At 42.3% G+C, this 14,668-nt stretch overlaps 1 protein-coding gene across 1 annotated transcript in view; it reads left to right on the forward strand.

Moving 5' to 3' along the window:
• The window catches only part of LOC125456879 (interferon-induced GTP-binding protein Mx3-like), a 48,135-nt gene that overhangs the window by 21,043 nt on the left and 12,424 nt on the right, over positions 1–14,668 (forward strand). The window contains exons 7-10 of the mRNA XM_048540378.2: positions 340–538; positions 6,519–6,597; positions 7,189–7,311; positions 12,550–12,694. Coding sequence (XP_048396335.1) covers positions 340–538; positions 6,519–6,597; positions 7,189–7,311; positions 12,550–12,694 — 546 coding nt within the window. The remainder of the gene's footprint in view (positions 1–339; positions 539–6,518; positions 6,598–7,188; positions 7,312–12,549; positions 12,695–14,668) is intronic.

A 14,668-nucleotide genomic window follows, 5' to 3' on the forward strand; every position in this document is an offset into this window, starting at 1 on the left:
CAGCAGATTTCTGTCCCTGAATGGCGTCACAAGTGAGAAGAGATTTTATGACAATTGTGACATGGCTGCCACTAGACTAGCTTTTAATTCCCGATTTTACTGAACTCACATTTCACCATGGTCAGATTCAAATGCAGCATGCAGAACGTTAGCGTGGGATTCTGGGATTATTAGTTCAGGGACATTATCACTATGCCAACACCTCCCTAAGTAACCAGATGGTTCCTAAGCGGACGAAACCCTTGCAGAGACCCGATTGGGCCAAATGGCCTGTGCCTGTGTTGTAATGTTTTCTGATTCCACTGTATGTTGTTGTAGCTTTATCATTGTTGTTTCCAGGAATATTAACAAAGCCAGATCTGGTTGACAAGGGCACAGAAGAAAGCATCATTAAAATAATCAGAAATGAGGTTGTTGCCTTGAACAAAGGTTACATGGTTGTGAAATGCCGTGGACAGCAAGATATTAATGCCCAACAGACCTTGGTACAGGCACTCGAGAGGGAGAAAGCTTTTTTCAAAGAAAGTGAGCTTTTCAGGTAAGGTTACTTGAAAAAATGAAACGTTGAAAATTTTGTTGACTTAGTTAATTCGTAAGATGTGGAAACAGACCATTGAATCCACTCCTCTATTCAATGAAATCATTGATAACCCTCAACTCCGCATTATTGCCTTATCCTAGAACAGTTGATTCCCTAATGATGAGAAATTTCTTCCCTGTAAACATATTTGACAATATACTCAGTCATGTGTGAAAGCAAAAATAAAAGGCAATTTTCAACCCAACGGCATCCAATTTTAACTTCTGAGGAAGGGTCACCAGACCTGAAACGTTGACTGTGATTTTTATTCTTCACAGATGCTGCCAGACCTGCTGAGCATTTCTAGCAACTTCTGTTTTTGTTCCAATTTTAACTCACTGGCAAACCAGGTGAGGTGGTCAGGTGGGAAATTTCACCCACTCTGATTCTCAAGAATCTCAATGACTCTTTTGAATGGGACTCTCGCCAGAAGAGAGTGGGGTACTTTTAAATATGAAAACATGTGTGTTTATGAGAGAGACCGATGGTGAAGCATTGAGCCATTTCTCAGTTAAGTCATTTCTGCAAAGTTTATCATAAGTAAGAGATTGCCTCGCAAACAAATCTCACCTTTCCTTGTCCCTGGGACAGCACCCTTCTCTCTTCCAAGTTTAATACCCCACGCTAGCCACAACGTCAGCTGTTAAAGTTTGCTGGACCTCCATGTTCTGAGGATTGTTGTTCACTTTGAAGTTCCTGTGCATCCTGTCCTCTTTTGAGAGGAATTGAACATGTGACATGAGGAATATTCAATGCCGCAAATGGCATTGACCATGTTCAGTGCACTGTCATCAGGGATATTGTCTCAAGTGACCCACAACCGCCACCAGCTCCCTGTCTGGCAAGAATGGAAGTTTTTTATGTAGGCTTGTGTAAGAAGTGACGATACCCCTAAAAGACTGTCCACCTGATTGTCAGCAAAGGTTCAAGCAAATTTCATGAAGATACTTTCTCTAAATGAAAGTAAGTATACACTGTAATAATTAACACATTACTTGAACAAAGAACCATTTTATTATCTCCTAAAATACGCCAGAGGTTCTCCACCGGTCAGCCATTTTCTTTGCCACTTTCGAATGTGTCTTTTCTTTTTAAACAAAAAAACATTTTTGATGCAGAAATTTAGATTCCTGCTGTTCAGTCACCGATGGACATGAGTGTTACATGACATTTTCTTTCCCAAATTTTTCAAATTCCAACTATCCCTCAAATACTTTGGAAAACCTTTCTGATGCCGAAAGCCTGTTGAGTGATGTCAAATTAATCTAAGCCAATCAATAACGAAAGAAAGTTAACAGTATTTTTGTTTCTCAACAACGTTGTCTCAATGGTCATTCTTCACAACCAGGAACTGTGATAATGAATGTCAAGCTGTATTTTTGACTAATCATCAAAGCATTCAGTAGGGCAGTAGAGGTGATGGGGATTCAGATGGTGGCTATTTGCTATTTCTGGAGCCCCAAGGAATCTCGAGATTCTGTCTGTCTATGTTGTCAACACCGTATGAATTGAACTGCCCTGGCTAATGGGCCTATAGTGACTCCTCTTCTGGAGGAGGGCCAACATTTATGGCTTGTTGCCTGGAGACCTCAGTAAAGCTAGATCAAAGTTTCCCGACCATAAAGAGACACCGTCAGAAAGGGGCAGGACAGATTTGGTTCAATAATAACAGCTGCCACTTGCTGTTACAATACACAAGTTGCTGAAAATAGCTCTGCTCTGTTTCGAGAAATCTCTGAACCAGAGGTAATTGTTATGACCTCAGTTGATGGCAATACCATATCCAATCTCGGAGAGCAACCTAATTTAAAACACAGCACGGTGGATGCTGGAAATCTGAAACTAAAGCAGAAATTGCTGAAGAAACTCAGCAGGTTCTGCCAGCGTCTGTGGGAAGAAAGCAGACTTTCACCGGACTCAAGACATTAACTCTGCTGTCTTCTCATAGATTCTACCAGACCTGCTGAGTTTCTCCAGCAATTTCTGTTTTTGTTTCAAAGTGGAACCTGGCTTGACAGACCGTAAGTTTTTATCTTCTTAATCTGTGAGCAGTTATTGAACAGAATCGCACAAAGCTGCCAATTTATCTTTTTAAAAGTATGTTACATAAAATAAGAAATAAAAACCAAAGAGCTTAACATAAACGGTAAAAAGAAACATTCAACTCTATTCCAGTTATAACCTTTACAAGATACTCAGTCTTAGTGAGATATCACTCCAATGTCAACTCTTTCATTTAATCTTTAACTGACAAGGGTGCAGGCATTTCACTCATCCCATGACCAACACTCAATCTCATCCCCGTTTCCTCGACCTGACAGCACCTGTCCATCTTCACTTCCACCTATCCGCCCCTCCCACCTCACTGACCAACCCCACCACTGCCTACCTGCACTCACCTGTTACCAACTCACCCCTCCTCTGTCTATTTATTTCCCAGCTCCCTTCACCCTCCCGTGTTTCTGAAGAAGGGTCCCAACCCTAAATGTCAACTTCCCTGTTCCTCTGCTGCTGCCTGGCCTGCAGTGTTCCTCCAGCTCCGCACTGTGTTATATCTCACTCAGCAACTTTCTATACATTGATTTCCATGTGATTCTCTCTGCTACTGTTTCTTCTTGAGGTACACAGATACCTGCCACTTCAATAGCTTTTAATTACAGAAATTTAAGAAAATCCCTGTCTACCTAAACTGCTAAAACAGTTTTAAGACTACTTTTTTGGGTCTGAAAGTCTAGACTGCCACCAGCTAAAGTGTACTTCTACCAGTAAGAAATCTGACTGTAGCCTGGCTCAACTTTAGAAGCAGTTCATCAATTAACTTATGGGATAAATTCCACATGGCTTCTGGAAAATGATGTTTGAACTCGCTGTTTAAAAATGACTTTCTGACATCTTAAGATAAATAGGTCACTTTCACTGATCTAAAACCAAAAATCCATTTAACTCTACTTTAAAATATAAATCCTCAAACGATGGCAATATATTTTCAATAAGCCTTTAACACACAATAAAACCCTGAATAAATAACATTGATGTAAATTCTGTTTCCAAACATCCAGAAATTATATAAGGATTGAAGGTGTTTGAAATGGTACTCCAGTTTCCAGGAATTCAAAGTCAGGTAGGGCTTCAGAAGGGGCCTCACATGTTCCTGATGCCCTGACTCTCAAAATCCTCTTGCTCTACAGAAAGAGCCTGTAATGTAAGGTAAGAGTTTGCTTGCTTACTTTCTCTAAGCATTGCTCATGCTGCAGGCCTTGGATTCATATCTGGCTACAGCTGGGAATGGGGTTTTTCCAAAGACTGACTAAATTAAACACAACACACCAGACACCCTTAAAGAAGTGGCAGCATTCAGGATTATTAGAAAATAATCATGGCTAAGTGGATGAGCTGAAATCCCTCACCTACCTGAAACCATTCCTGTGCAATGCATCTGGGTCAGCAAGTTCTTTGGGGTTGGATGTCTGAAGAAACAAGAGTAGGAGGATGCCATTCAGCCCATCGAACCTGAGACACCATTCTAGATCATTGCTGATCATCTACCTGCCATGTTCTGGTGTTACCCCCATATCTCTTGTTGTCATTGTCAACGAGAAATCACTCAGTCTTCGTCTTGAGCTTACTTTATATCTGAGCTTTCACAGCACTTTGGGATGATTCATCACCCTCAGATGAAAAAATTGCCCTTCCCCTTGGTCCTCAATGGCCTGTCCTTTATTTTTGATACTGTGTCCCCAGTTGTAGATCCTACATCCTCCTTTCTGCTGCTACTCTGTCTCTTCCCTTTAAGAAATTTATACTTTTCTTTGAGATTGCCTCTCATTCTTCTAAACCCTGGAGAGAACACATCAAACTTTCCTCACAGGATGTTCACAACAACCCGGGAATCTGTGTGGTAAAACTCTATTGGACACTGTGAATTGCAAGTATATCATTCCTTTGGCATGGGGACTATAACGGCAAATAAAACTCCAGGTGCAGTCTATTCAGTAGTTTTCTATACAATTGAAGAAAGACATATTTGCTTCAGTACTTAAATCCTTTTGCAATAAAGGTTAACATTCTGAGTTGCTGGATGCACCTGTATGCTAGTTTTCAGTGACTTGTGAAGAAAAAGGACACCTAAGCACCTTTAGAAATACAGCAAACTTTGTTTTAATCGGCACTACATGGCTGGAACTCTTGATTAAACCAGCAAAAGACATATTGCAATCTCCACAATTTCCGAGTAGTCTGTTGAGAGGGGGCATGTGAGAAGTCTTATTTGGAGCAAAGTTGCATTATTATTTGAGTGATTTGTGTAGTAGATAAAGTATACAGTGATGTGTACACACTCGGCATTATGTTTCTATGACTTAGTGATTTTACATTGTTTATATGCGCCTCCCGATCAACCACTACGCTCCTGATCCCACGGGTGCTGGTTAATGAAAAGTTTGCTGTAATACTTGCTGATCTCTCACCACTTACGAAATGCTGTAGTCCTTTGTTCTTCCCACCAATAAGAGAATAACCTCACACGCATCCATATTATATTCCATATGCAGTGACCCTGCCCACTCACTAGCCTGTCTGAATCCCCTTGAAGTCCACTTTGCATCCTTCAGACAAGTTGCATTCCCACCAACTTTTGTGTCATTGGCAAGCTTGAAAACATTACAATTGGTCCCCGTACGCAAATCATTAATGTAGACTGTGAACAGCTTGGCTCCAAGCATACATTCTTGTGGTAGTCCACTGACTAGAGCCTGCTAACCTGAAGACAACCCACTCATTGTTATTTTCTGCTTTCTGCCTGTTAACCACCCTTCAATCTATTTTAATCCAATCCAAAGTAACGTCCTGTGTATGACTTTAACAAAATCCTGCTGAAAATTCAAATGCACCACATACACCAGTTTCCACATTATTGACTCTGGTAGTAATAGCCTCGAATAAAAAACTCCTAGTGGGTTAATTGAACATGATTTTCCCTCCAAAAATCCATGTTGACTATGTGCAATCAGACAGTTTTTTTTGTTAATTTGCAGTAATCACACCTATACGATAGATTTTAATATTTACCCTGACATGAATACAGTAGTATGGAAACCAGTCTAGAGTTCCTGGTTTACTCTATCCTTTTTTAAGCAGTTGGGTTGCATTAGCAACTTTGCAAATGCCTTGTTGTGCAGGCATCATTGCAACAGTATTGGTCTGTCTCTCGTCTGGTGTTGTCTTATGAAATCTGGCTTCCTTCCTGGTCCTGCTGTGATTTCCAGTCAGTCATATTTACAGCGATTCTGGACAAAAACTTCTGCAACTGATCTCTGTGAACCACAATGAATGGCCCTAGTGAAATGCTCTTTGTAAACAAAGGTGCTCATTCTGGGAGTAGTTCAGCAGCTGAAGTAGCGTTGGGATGAGGCCACTTTTCCAAAACACTCAAAATTCATGCCTATTCACCAGTGCGTGAGACTGCCCAGTGGCCAATCAAAAATTCTGTGGATGTCTCGCTTGGAAACGAGAGGTCAGAAATTCCTAAACAGGTAAAGGTGCAAATTTTAACCTTTACACACTCCAGGAATTTTGGGGTCTGTGCCCTTAGCCATGATTTTAACTCTGTGGTGAAAGTGGAGCTGAAGGGAGACAGTGCGAAACTGACTTGGGTGTGGTTTATTTTTAGAAATGATTAGTATAGAATATCCTTTCTTGACACTCCCAGCCCTCTTTATACACAATTTTCATTCCATCTGGATAGCAGGCTTGAGTTCCTATTGGCCCGACTTATTCTGATACTGACTGAACTCCAGTAACCTTCCTCTGTGGAGATAGTAAGAACTGCCAATGTTAGAGTCTGAGATAACACAGTGTTATCTCACTTTCCTCCCCTGTTGCCTCCTGAAAATGTAAGTGTGATGTCTTTGTTCATTTTCTTTTTTCTTTTGTCATGCAGAATGCTTCTGGAAGAAAAGGTGGCAACAATTCAGTGTGTGGCTGCCAGACTGACCACAGAACTTGTCAATCAGATTCAGGTCAGTAACACTCTTTACTTGACTATTTTTATTAATGGCACCATAGGCACCAAGTGTAGTAAAGAAACCTGTGTTTTAAGCAATAGCTATGTACATAGAAATAATGGTGAGGGAAAATTGCAATAGTTTTTCCAGTTATTCCAAACTAGTTGCCAATTCTTGCATCAGTGATACTAAAGAACAATGAGGTTCAGAGAGTTGGCAACATTCCCTTCCTAAAAAGCTTGTACATAAACAGAAGTTGCTGGAAAACCACAGCAGATCTGGTATCATCTGTGAGGAGAAATCATATTTGACTTCTTGGGTCCGGTGATCCTTCCTACATGCTGAGACCAGACCTGAAACATTAACTCTGATTTCTCTTCACAGATGCTGCTAGACCGGCTGAGCTTTTCCAGCAACTTTTGATTCTGTTTCTGATTAACAGTTAATTTAAGTTTAACAATTACTGGAGGTTCAATATGGTAAAAAGATATAAAGTAAGAATTAATTGTAGCAGTGGAAGGGGTGAGGGTTGGGACAGTGATAAATATACCATTGCCTCTTTGTTTGTTTAAGGTAACATGATTTCAAATATTTTTCTCATGAAAGAAAACCCTGCCAACCATAGAAAAAGAGGTTCGATGCAAAATTGCTGAAACGAGTAGGGAACTGGAGTTGTTAGGATTGGGTGTACCAGAGGACAATGAAGATAAAGTTCCTTTCCTCATTGATGTAAGTGCATAAGAGTTTTCTTTTTTATTTGGGCCTCATTCGAAGAAGAGGCTTGTTCTCAACAGTTTGAGGAAATTCTTGGATTGACATGCATCAGTTTGACTGTGACCAAATAATAACTGTTTGCTAACTAGAGTTTGGTGAGCATTGAGTTACTAAATACAAAGAATTTTCAAAATTGATACTGGATGATTGAGAACTATAGCTGACGTTATTTAGGATTGGGAAGGAGATGTCTGTAACTCTATTGGAATGGTCCTTAATCTGGCATGAAGGTATGTTTGACCTAAATTGCTAAGCTATAGCAGGATAATGCTCAATGTGATAGAAGCACAGAGAATCTTGGAGAACCTGTGCAGGTCTGGGACAGAGACATTATTAATATTGTAAGTAAGGTATGACTGGTTTTCAGAATTTAATGTGATGGAATAGCAGTAGTCAATTGCATATTTACAACATTCTAGAGCAGCAGAATTGCACTTCCTGTCACCAGCTTATTATTTCCTGATTTAAATTGAATTCAAATTCTCAAATGCAGGAATTTGAACTCGTTATCTCTGGGCAACATAACATTGCAGGATAGCAGCCTCCCCCCCCTCCCTATTTATTTCAGAACCCTCTCCTCCTCCCCCATTTCTCATGAAGGGTCTAGGCCCGAAGCATCAGCTGTTGTGCTCCTCAGATGCTGCTTGGCCTGCTGTGTTCATCCAGCTCTACACTTTGTTATCTTGGATTCTCCAGCATCTGCAGTTCCTATTATCTCTAGAATACAATTGTTGTTTATAATTATAATTACCCGTGCTGATACCAGGTCCATGCATTGGGAAAGTGTTATTTTCCCTTGAGCCAGAAATCTCCATTTTACTAAGTACTACTATAGTTATAATTTGCAGATTACTTCCAGTGCCTTGTGCTACTGAGAATTGGAATAGGAAGATGACCGTGTGGCTAAAGGAATCGTGTAGGAGGGAGACCTTCAGATTTTTAGATCATTGAGACAGGTCTTGGGGTAGGTGAGACCTGTATAAGCTGGATAGGTTGCACCTGAACAGGAATGGGCCTTACTACCTTGCTGGGAGGCTTACTCGTACTGTTAGGGACATGGCGTAGAACGTTGATGTAAATTTGGAGCAAGGTCCAACCAGATATAGAGGAGATACTAGGAAAGGCGGAGATGTTAAGGCCATGGGAGAATGGGGAAACAAAATTATATCAATTTCAGTGCAAGGAACTTGATGGTAAGGCTGATGAATTTGAAGCATTGATCAGCACGTGGGAATATTATATTGCAATCACTGAGACATCTTTGTAGGAATGACGAGACTTGCACCTTGACAATTCAAGGGTCTAAAAGTTTCAGGAGTGATGTGAGGGCTGGTGGGGTGGTGGGGTGCTTTGTAAGAGAAGTGGGGCATTGCATTATTAATGAAGGAGACTATCACTGCAGTAATGAGGGACAACGTCTTAGGCTTTTCAAATGAGGCCGCATGGGTAGAGCAAAGAAATATAAAAATGTGCTCCAGAGCCTCACCATCTCAACTAAAATCCCCAGTTACATTGTCTTTTCCTTTGTGAATACAGATGTGAAACGTGTATTTCCACTGGCTCCCTACACATATTTCCCCCTTGGTCTCTCAGAGGCCCCACCCATTTTCCCCTCAGACCTCCTAACAGTCAGAGGGAGATGCAGGAGCAGATATGTGGACAAATCAGAAAGGTGTAAGAGGAATAAAGCCAGAGTAACAGGAGATTGACTGGCATTACCTTTGTGCTAAAGGATTAGACAAGAGTGTAATTTTTAAAGCACATTCAGGAGACCTTTCTGTGCCAGTACGCAGATAGTCCGATTAGAGATGGGCAGTGCTGGACCTGACCTGAGGGATTGAAGTTGGTCAAGCGGTTGAAGTGTCAATGGACGACCATTTTGGGAATCGTGACCATAACTCTGTTAAGTTTAAAAGTTCTTGTGGAAATTGATTGGAAAAATGCAGAAGTCTAAATTGGCAAAAGGCTAATTTCAATATTATTAGACAGGATCTGACAAACATAGACTCTGAGCAGCTCTTTGCGATAAGACTACATTTGGAAAGTGGGAATCTTTTAGAAGTAGAATTGTAAGAGTTAAAGACCAGTGTGTTCCTGTGAGAGAAAAAGCAGTGGCAGCAAGTCCAGGGAAACCTGGAATATTGAGATTTTGACCAAGAAACTGAAGGAAGCATTTGTCAGGTACAGTGCATGAAAACCTGGGGCGGCTCTTGAGTGTAGAGATTGTCGGGGGACGGGTGCTTTAAAGAGGAAATGAGAAGGGCATGGAGGGCTGTGAAATATCTTTAGCAGATAGGATTACAGAAAACAATGAGTCATTTTATAAATGTATGAAGGACAAGCGGATTGCCAGGGGAAAAGATGGTGCCTAATCGAAACCAAGGGTCAGCTGTGTGTGGAGTCACTGGACATGCAGAGATCTCAAATAAATACTTAGCATCTGTATTCACAAAGGAAAGAACAATGTAGCTGAAGATTACAGTTGAGACGGTGAGGTTCTTGAACATACTAAAATTACTAAGGAGGAGATATCAGATGTGGGCATAAAGGTATGCAAATTCCCAGGCCTGATGATTTCTATCCCAGGGTGCAACAGGAAGCAAGGGAGCAGATTGTTGGGGCCCTGTCAATTTAACTTAGTGCTTCAGTGACCACAGGGGCAGAACCAGATGGCAGGGCAATAACTAATGTTGTTCCTTCGCTCACCAAGGGCATTGGGAATAGGCCGTGTACTTGCAGACCAGTTCATCTGATGTCAGTGGTAGAGAAATTCTTGGAAAGAATTCGGAGGGACAGGATTAGTTAACACTTTGAAAAGCAGGGATAGCCTGACTAATTTACTTGATATTTTTGAAAATATAAACATATTGATGATGGCACGGCAATTGATTCAGTTTAAATGGACCTCAGTAAGGCCTTTGACAAGGTGCCACATAGAACATAGAACATAGAACAGTACAGCACAGAACAGGCCCTTCAGCCCACAATGTTGTGCCGACCATTGATCCTCATGTATGCACCCTCAAATTTCTGTGACCATATGCATGTCCAGCAGTCTCTTAAATGACCCCAATGACCTTGCTTCCACAACTGCTGCTGGCAACGCATTCCATGCTCTCACAACTCTCTGCGTAAAGAACCTGCCTCTGACATCCCCTCTATACTTTCCACCAACCAGCTTAAAACTATGACCCCTCGTGCTAGCCATTTCAGCCCTGGGAAATAGTCTCTGGCTATCAACTCTATCTATGCCTCTCATTATCTTGTATACCTCAATTAGGTCCCCTCTCCTCCTCCTTTTCTCCAATGAAAAGAGACCGAGCTCAGTCAACCTCTCTTCATAAGATAAGCCCTCCAGTCCAGGCAGCATCCTGGTAAACCTCCTCTGAACCCTCTCCAAAGCATCCACATCTTTCCTATAATAGGGCGCCCAGAACTGGACGCAGTATTCCAAGTGCGGTCTAACCAAAGTTTTATAGAGCTGCAACAAGATCTCACGACTCTTAAACTCAATCCCCCTGTTAATGAAAGCCAAAACACCATATGCTTTCTTAACAACCCTGTCCACTTGGGTGGCCATTTTAAGGGATCTATGTATCTGCACACCAAGATCCCTCTGTTCCTCCACGCTGCCAAGAATCCTATCCTTAATCCTGTACTCAGCTTTCAAATTCGACCTTCCAAAATGCATCACCTCGCATTTATCCAGGTTGAACTCCATCTGCCACCTCTCAGCCCATCTCTGCATCCTGTCAATGTCCCGCTGCAGCCTACAACAGCCCTCTACACTGTCAACGACACCTCCGACCTTTGTGTCGTCTGCAAACTTGCTGACCCATCCTTCAATTCCCTCGTCCAAGTCATTAATAAAAATTACAAACAGTAGAGGCCCAAGGACAGAGCCCTGTGGAACACCACTCACCACTGACTTCCAGGCAGAATATTTTCCTTCTATTTTCCTTCAGCCACATTGGAAGGCTGGTGGGATCCAAGGTAAGTTGGCAAACTGGATTCAAAATTTCCTTGCAAGCAGGAAGCAAAGAGTGATGGTGAAGGGTTATTTTTGTAATTGGAAGCCTGCGACTGTCTTGTACCACAGGGATCGGTGCTGTGAACCTTGCTGCTTTTTAGGGACATTAGTGGCTTGAATGTGAATTAGCAAGCTTGTAAATGATACAAAAATAGGTGGTATTGTTGATCAAGAGGAAGATGGTCTCAGCCTACTACTGTCTGATATCGAACAGCTGGTAAATTGGGCAGAACAATGGCAGATAGAGTTTAATCCTGATAAATGTGACGTGATGTATTTTGGTAGGTCTAATAAAAGGAGGATTTACGCAATGAATGGTAGGTCCCTAGGCCATACTGAGGAACAAAGGGACCTTGGTGTATAAATCCATAGATCCCTGAAGGTGTCAGCACCGGTAGACAGGGTAGAGAAGTAGGCATACAGGATGCTTGCCTTCATTAGCCAGGGTTTAGATTTTAGGAGAAAAGATGTCTTGTTGCAACTATATGAAACGTTGGTTAGGCCGCAGGTGGGAATACTGTGAGGGGTGCTGGTTGCCACACAACCAGCAGGATGCGATTCACTAAAGAGGGTGCAGACCATGTTGCCTGGTATGAAAAATCTCCGTTATGAGGCGAGACTGGATTGACCGAGTTCTTTTTTCCTGGCAGCAGAGGAGGCTGAGGGTTGAATCTGATTGAGGTGTACAAAATTATGAGCGGCATTGACCGGGTAGGTTGTGAGAATCCCTTCCCCATGGTAAACATTTCGAGACCTGAGGGCACAAGTTGAAGATGAGCAGTAAGTGGTTTTGAGGAGTTCTGAAGAAAAGGTTTTCCTTCATCCAGAGGATGGTAGAAATATGAAATGTGCCTGAGAAGGTATGAAGGCAGGGTACGCTCGCAACATTTAAGAAGCATCTGGATGAGTATTTAAAATGCTAGGGCATCATAGACTATTACCCAAATGCAGCTAAATGGGGTTAGTGTTGCTTATACATTGTTGTTCAGCATTGTAATGGTGGGCTGAAAGGCCTCTTTCTATGCTGTATGACTGGAAAGAGATATCACATTTTTTTGTTTCTAATTAACTGTGAAGATGCTGAAGAGGAAGTGAAAAATGTTTTATATGTTTGGTGCTCAGTTAAAGACGAACATAAACACTAACTTTTCAATGAACTGCAGAAAATTCGAGGCTACAGTGAAGATCTTTCCAACCTAACAATTGGAGAATATTCAAGGGAATATGACGATGACATGAAAATATACACAGTGGTCCGAAAGAGTTTTGGGAAATGGCATGATCTTCTTGATGAAGATCAGACAGAGTGTAAGTGATCATCTGCTTTCATTAACATTGTGATTGTCCATTAAATTTGATCAAGTCTGTAAATGCCTTACATGAAAGATTGTGTTTTAGGAACTGCAAAGATTCTTACAACTAATGAGGTTATCAGTATCAGATTGTCAGAGAAACAGCAGCTGGATTGTGTTCAGTCAGTTTGCATGAATACAGGGTGGTGAAGGATCACGTGATCTATTGTTAAACATAGGAGCAGGAGGAGGCCATTCACCCCTTCGAGCTTGCTCCACTCTTCATCACGATCATGGCTGATTGCCCAACTCAATAGCCTAAGCCTGCTTTCTCCCCATAACCTTTGATCTCATTCGCCCCAAGTGCTATATCTAGCCACCTCCTTGAATACATTCAATGTTTTTGCATCAACTACCCGCTGTGGTCATGATTCCACATGCTCACCGCTCTGTGGGTGAAGTAATGTCTCCTCATCTCAGTCCTAAATGAGATAACAAGGTGTAGAGCTGGATGAACGTAGCAGGCCAAGCAGCATCAGAGGAGCAGGAAAGCTGACGTTTCGGGCCTAGACCCTTTTTCAGAAACCCTTCTTCAGACCCTTCTTCTTGCGCCTCTGATGTTGCTTGGCCTGCTGTGTTCACCTAGCTCCACACCTTGTTATCTCAGATTCTCCAGCATCGGCAGTTCCTACTATCTCCATCCTGAATGGTCTACCCTGAATCTTCGGACTGTGACCCCTGATTCTGTATACACACACCATCGGGAACATCTTCCCTGCATCTACACTGTCTAGTCCTGTTGGAAATTTGAATCTGTGAGATCTGCCCTCATTTTGTCTGAACTTCAGCGAAAACAATCCTAACCTAATCAATCTCTCCTCATATGTCAGTGCCGCCATTCCCGGAATCAGCCTGGTAAACCTTCGCTGCACTCCCTCAAGCAACAGCATCCTTCCTCAGAAAAGGAGACCAAAACTACACACAATATTCTAGGTGTGGTCTCACCAAGGCCCTATTTAACTGCAACAACCCATCCCTTTTCCTGTACTTGAAACCCCTCATATTGAAGGCCAACATACCATTTGACATATTAGTTTAAACCCTCCCAACCGCTCAAGCAAACGCTCCCCCTAGGACATGAGTCCTGGTCCTGCCCAGCTGTAACGTGTCCAATTTGTACAGGTCCCACCTCCCCCATAACTGGTCCGAATGCCCCAGGAATCTGAAACCCTCTCCCTGACACCATTTTTTTTCAGGCATGTGTTCATCTGATATATCCTGTCATTTATACTCTGACTAGCACGTGGCAGCGGTAGTAATCCTGAGATCACTACTTTTTGAGGTTCGATTTCTTAACTTTCTTCCTAGCTCCCCTGTATTCTGCTTTTAGGACCTCATCCTTTTTTTTAACCCATGTTGCTTGTACAGATGTGTACCATGATCACTGGCTGTTCACTCTCCCACTCCCCAAGGTCTTGTGTCTGCTCTGAGACATCCTGGAGCATCAGGGAGGTAACATTCCATCCTGGAGTCTCGTTTGCAGCCACAGAAATGCCTGTCTATTCCCAATACAATTGAGTCCCCTGTAACCATTGCCCTGGCACACACTTTTCATCCCACTTCTCTGCAGTAGAATCGACCGTGGCACAATGTGTTTGGCTGCTGTTGCTTTCCCCTGAGGTCATTCCCCTCAACAGCATCCAAAATGATATATCTGTTCTGCGTGGAATGGCCACTCTTGTTCTGTCTCTTTTTTTTAAACGTCTATTGATTTGTGGGATGTGGGTGTTGCTGGCTGGCCAGCATTTATGGCCCGTCCCTTGTTGCCCTTGAGAAGGTGAGCTGCTTTCTTCAGCCACTGCAGTCCGTTTGCCACAATGTCGTTATGAGAGAATTCTAAGATTTTGACCCAGCGACAGTGATGGAACAGTGATATATTTCCAAGTCGGGATGGTGAGAGGCTTGAAGGGAAACTTGAAGGTGATGGTGT

The sequence above is a fragment of the Stegostoma tigrinum genome, chromosome 12 (genome assembly GCF_030684315.1).
Source record: "Stegostoma tigrinum isolate sSteTig4 chromosome 12, sSteTig4.hap1, whole genome shotgun sequence".
In the NCBI taxonomy this organism is placed as follows: domain Eukaryota; kingdom Metazoa; phylum Chordata; class Chondrichthyes; order Orectolobiformes; family Stegostomatidae; genus Stegostoma; species Stegostoma tigrinum.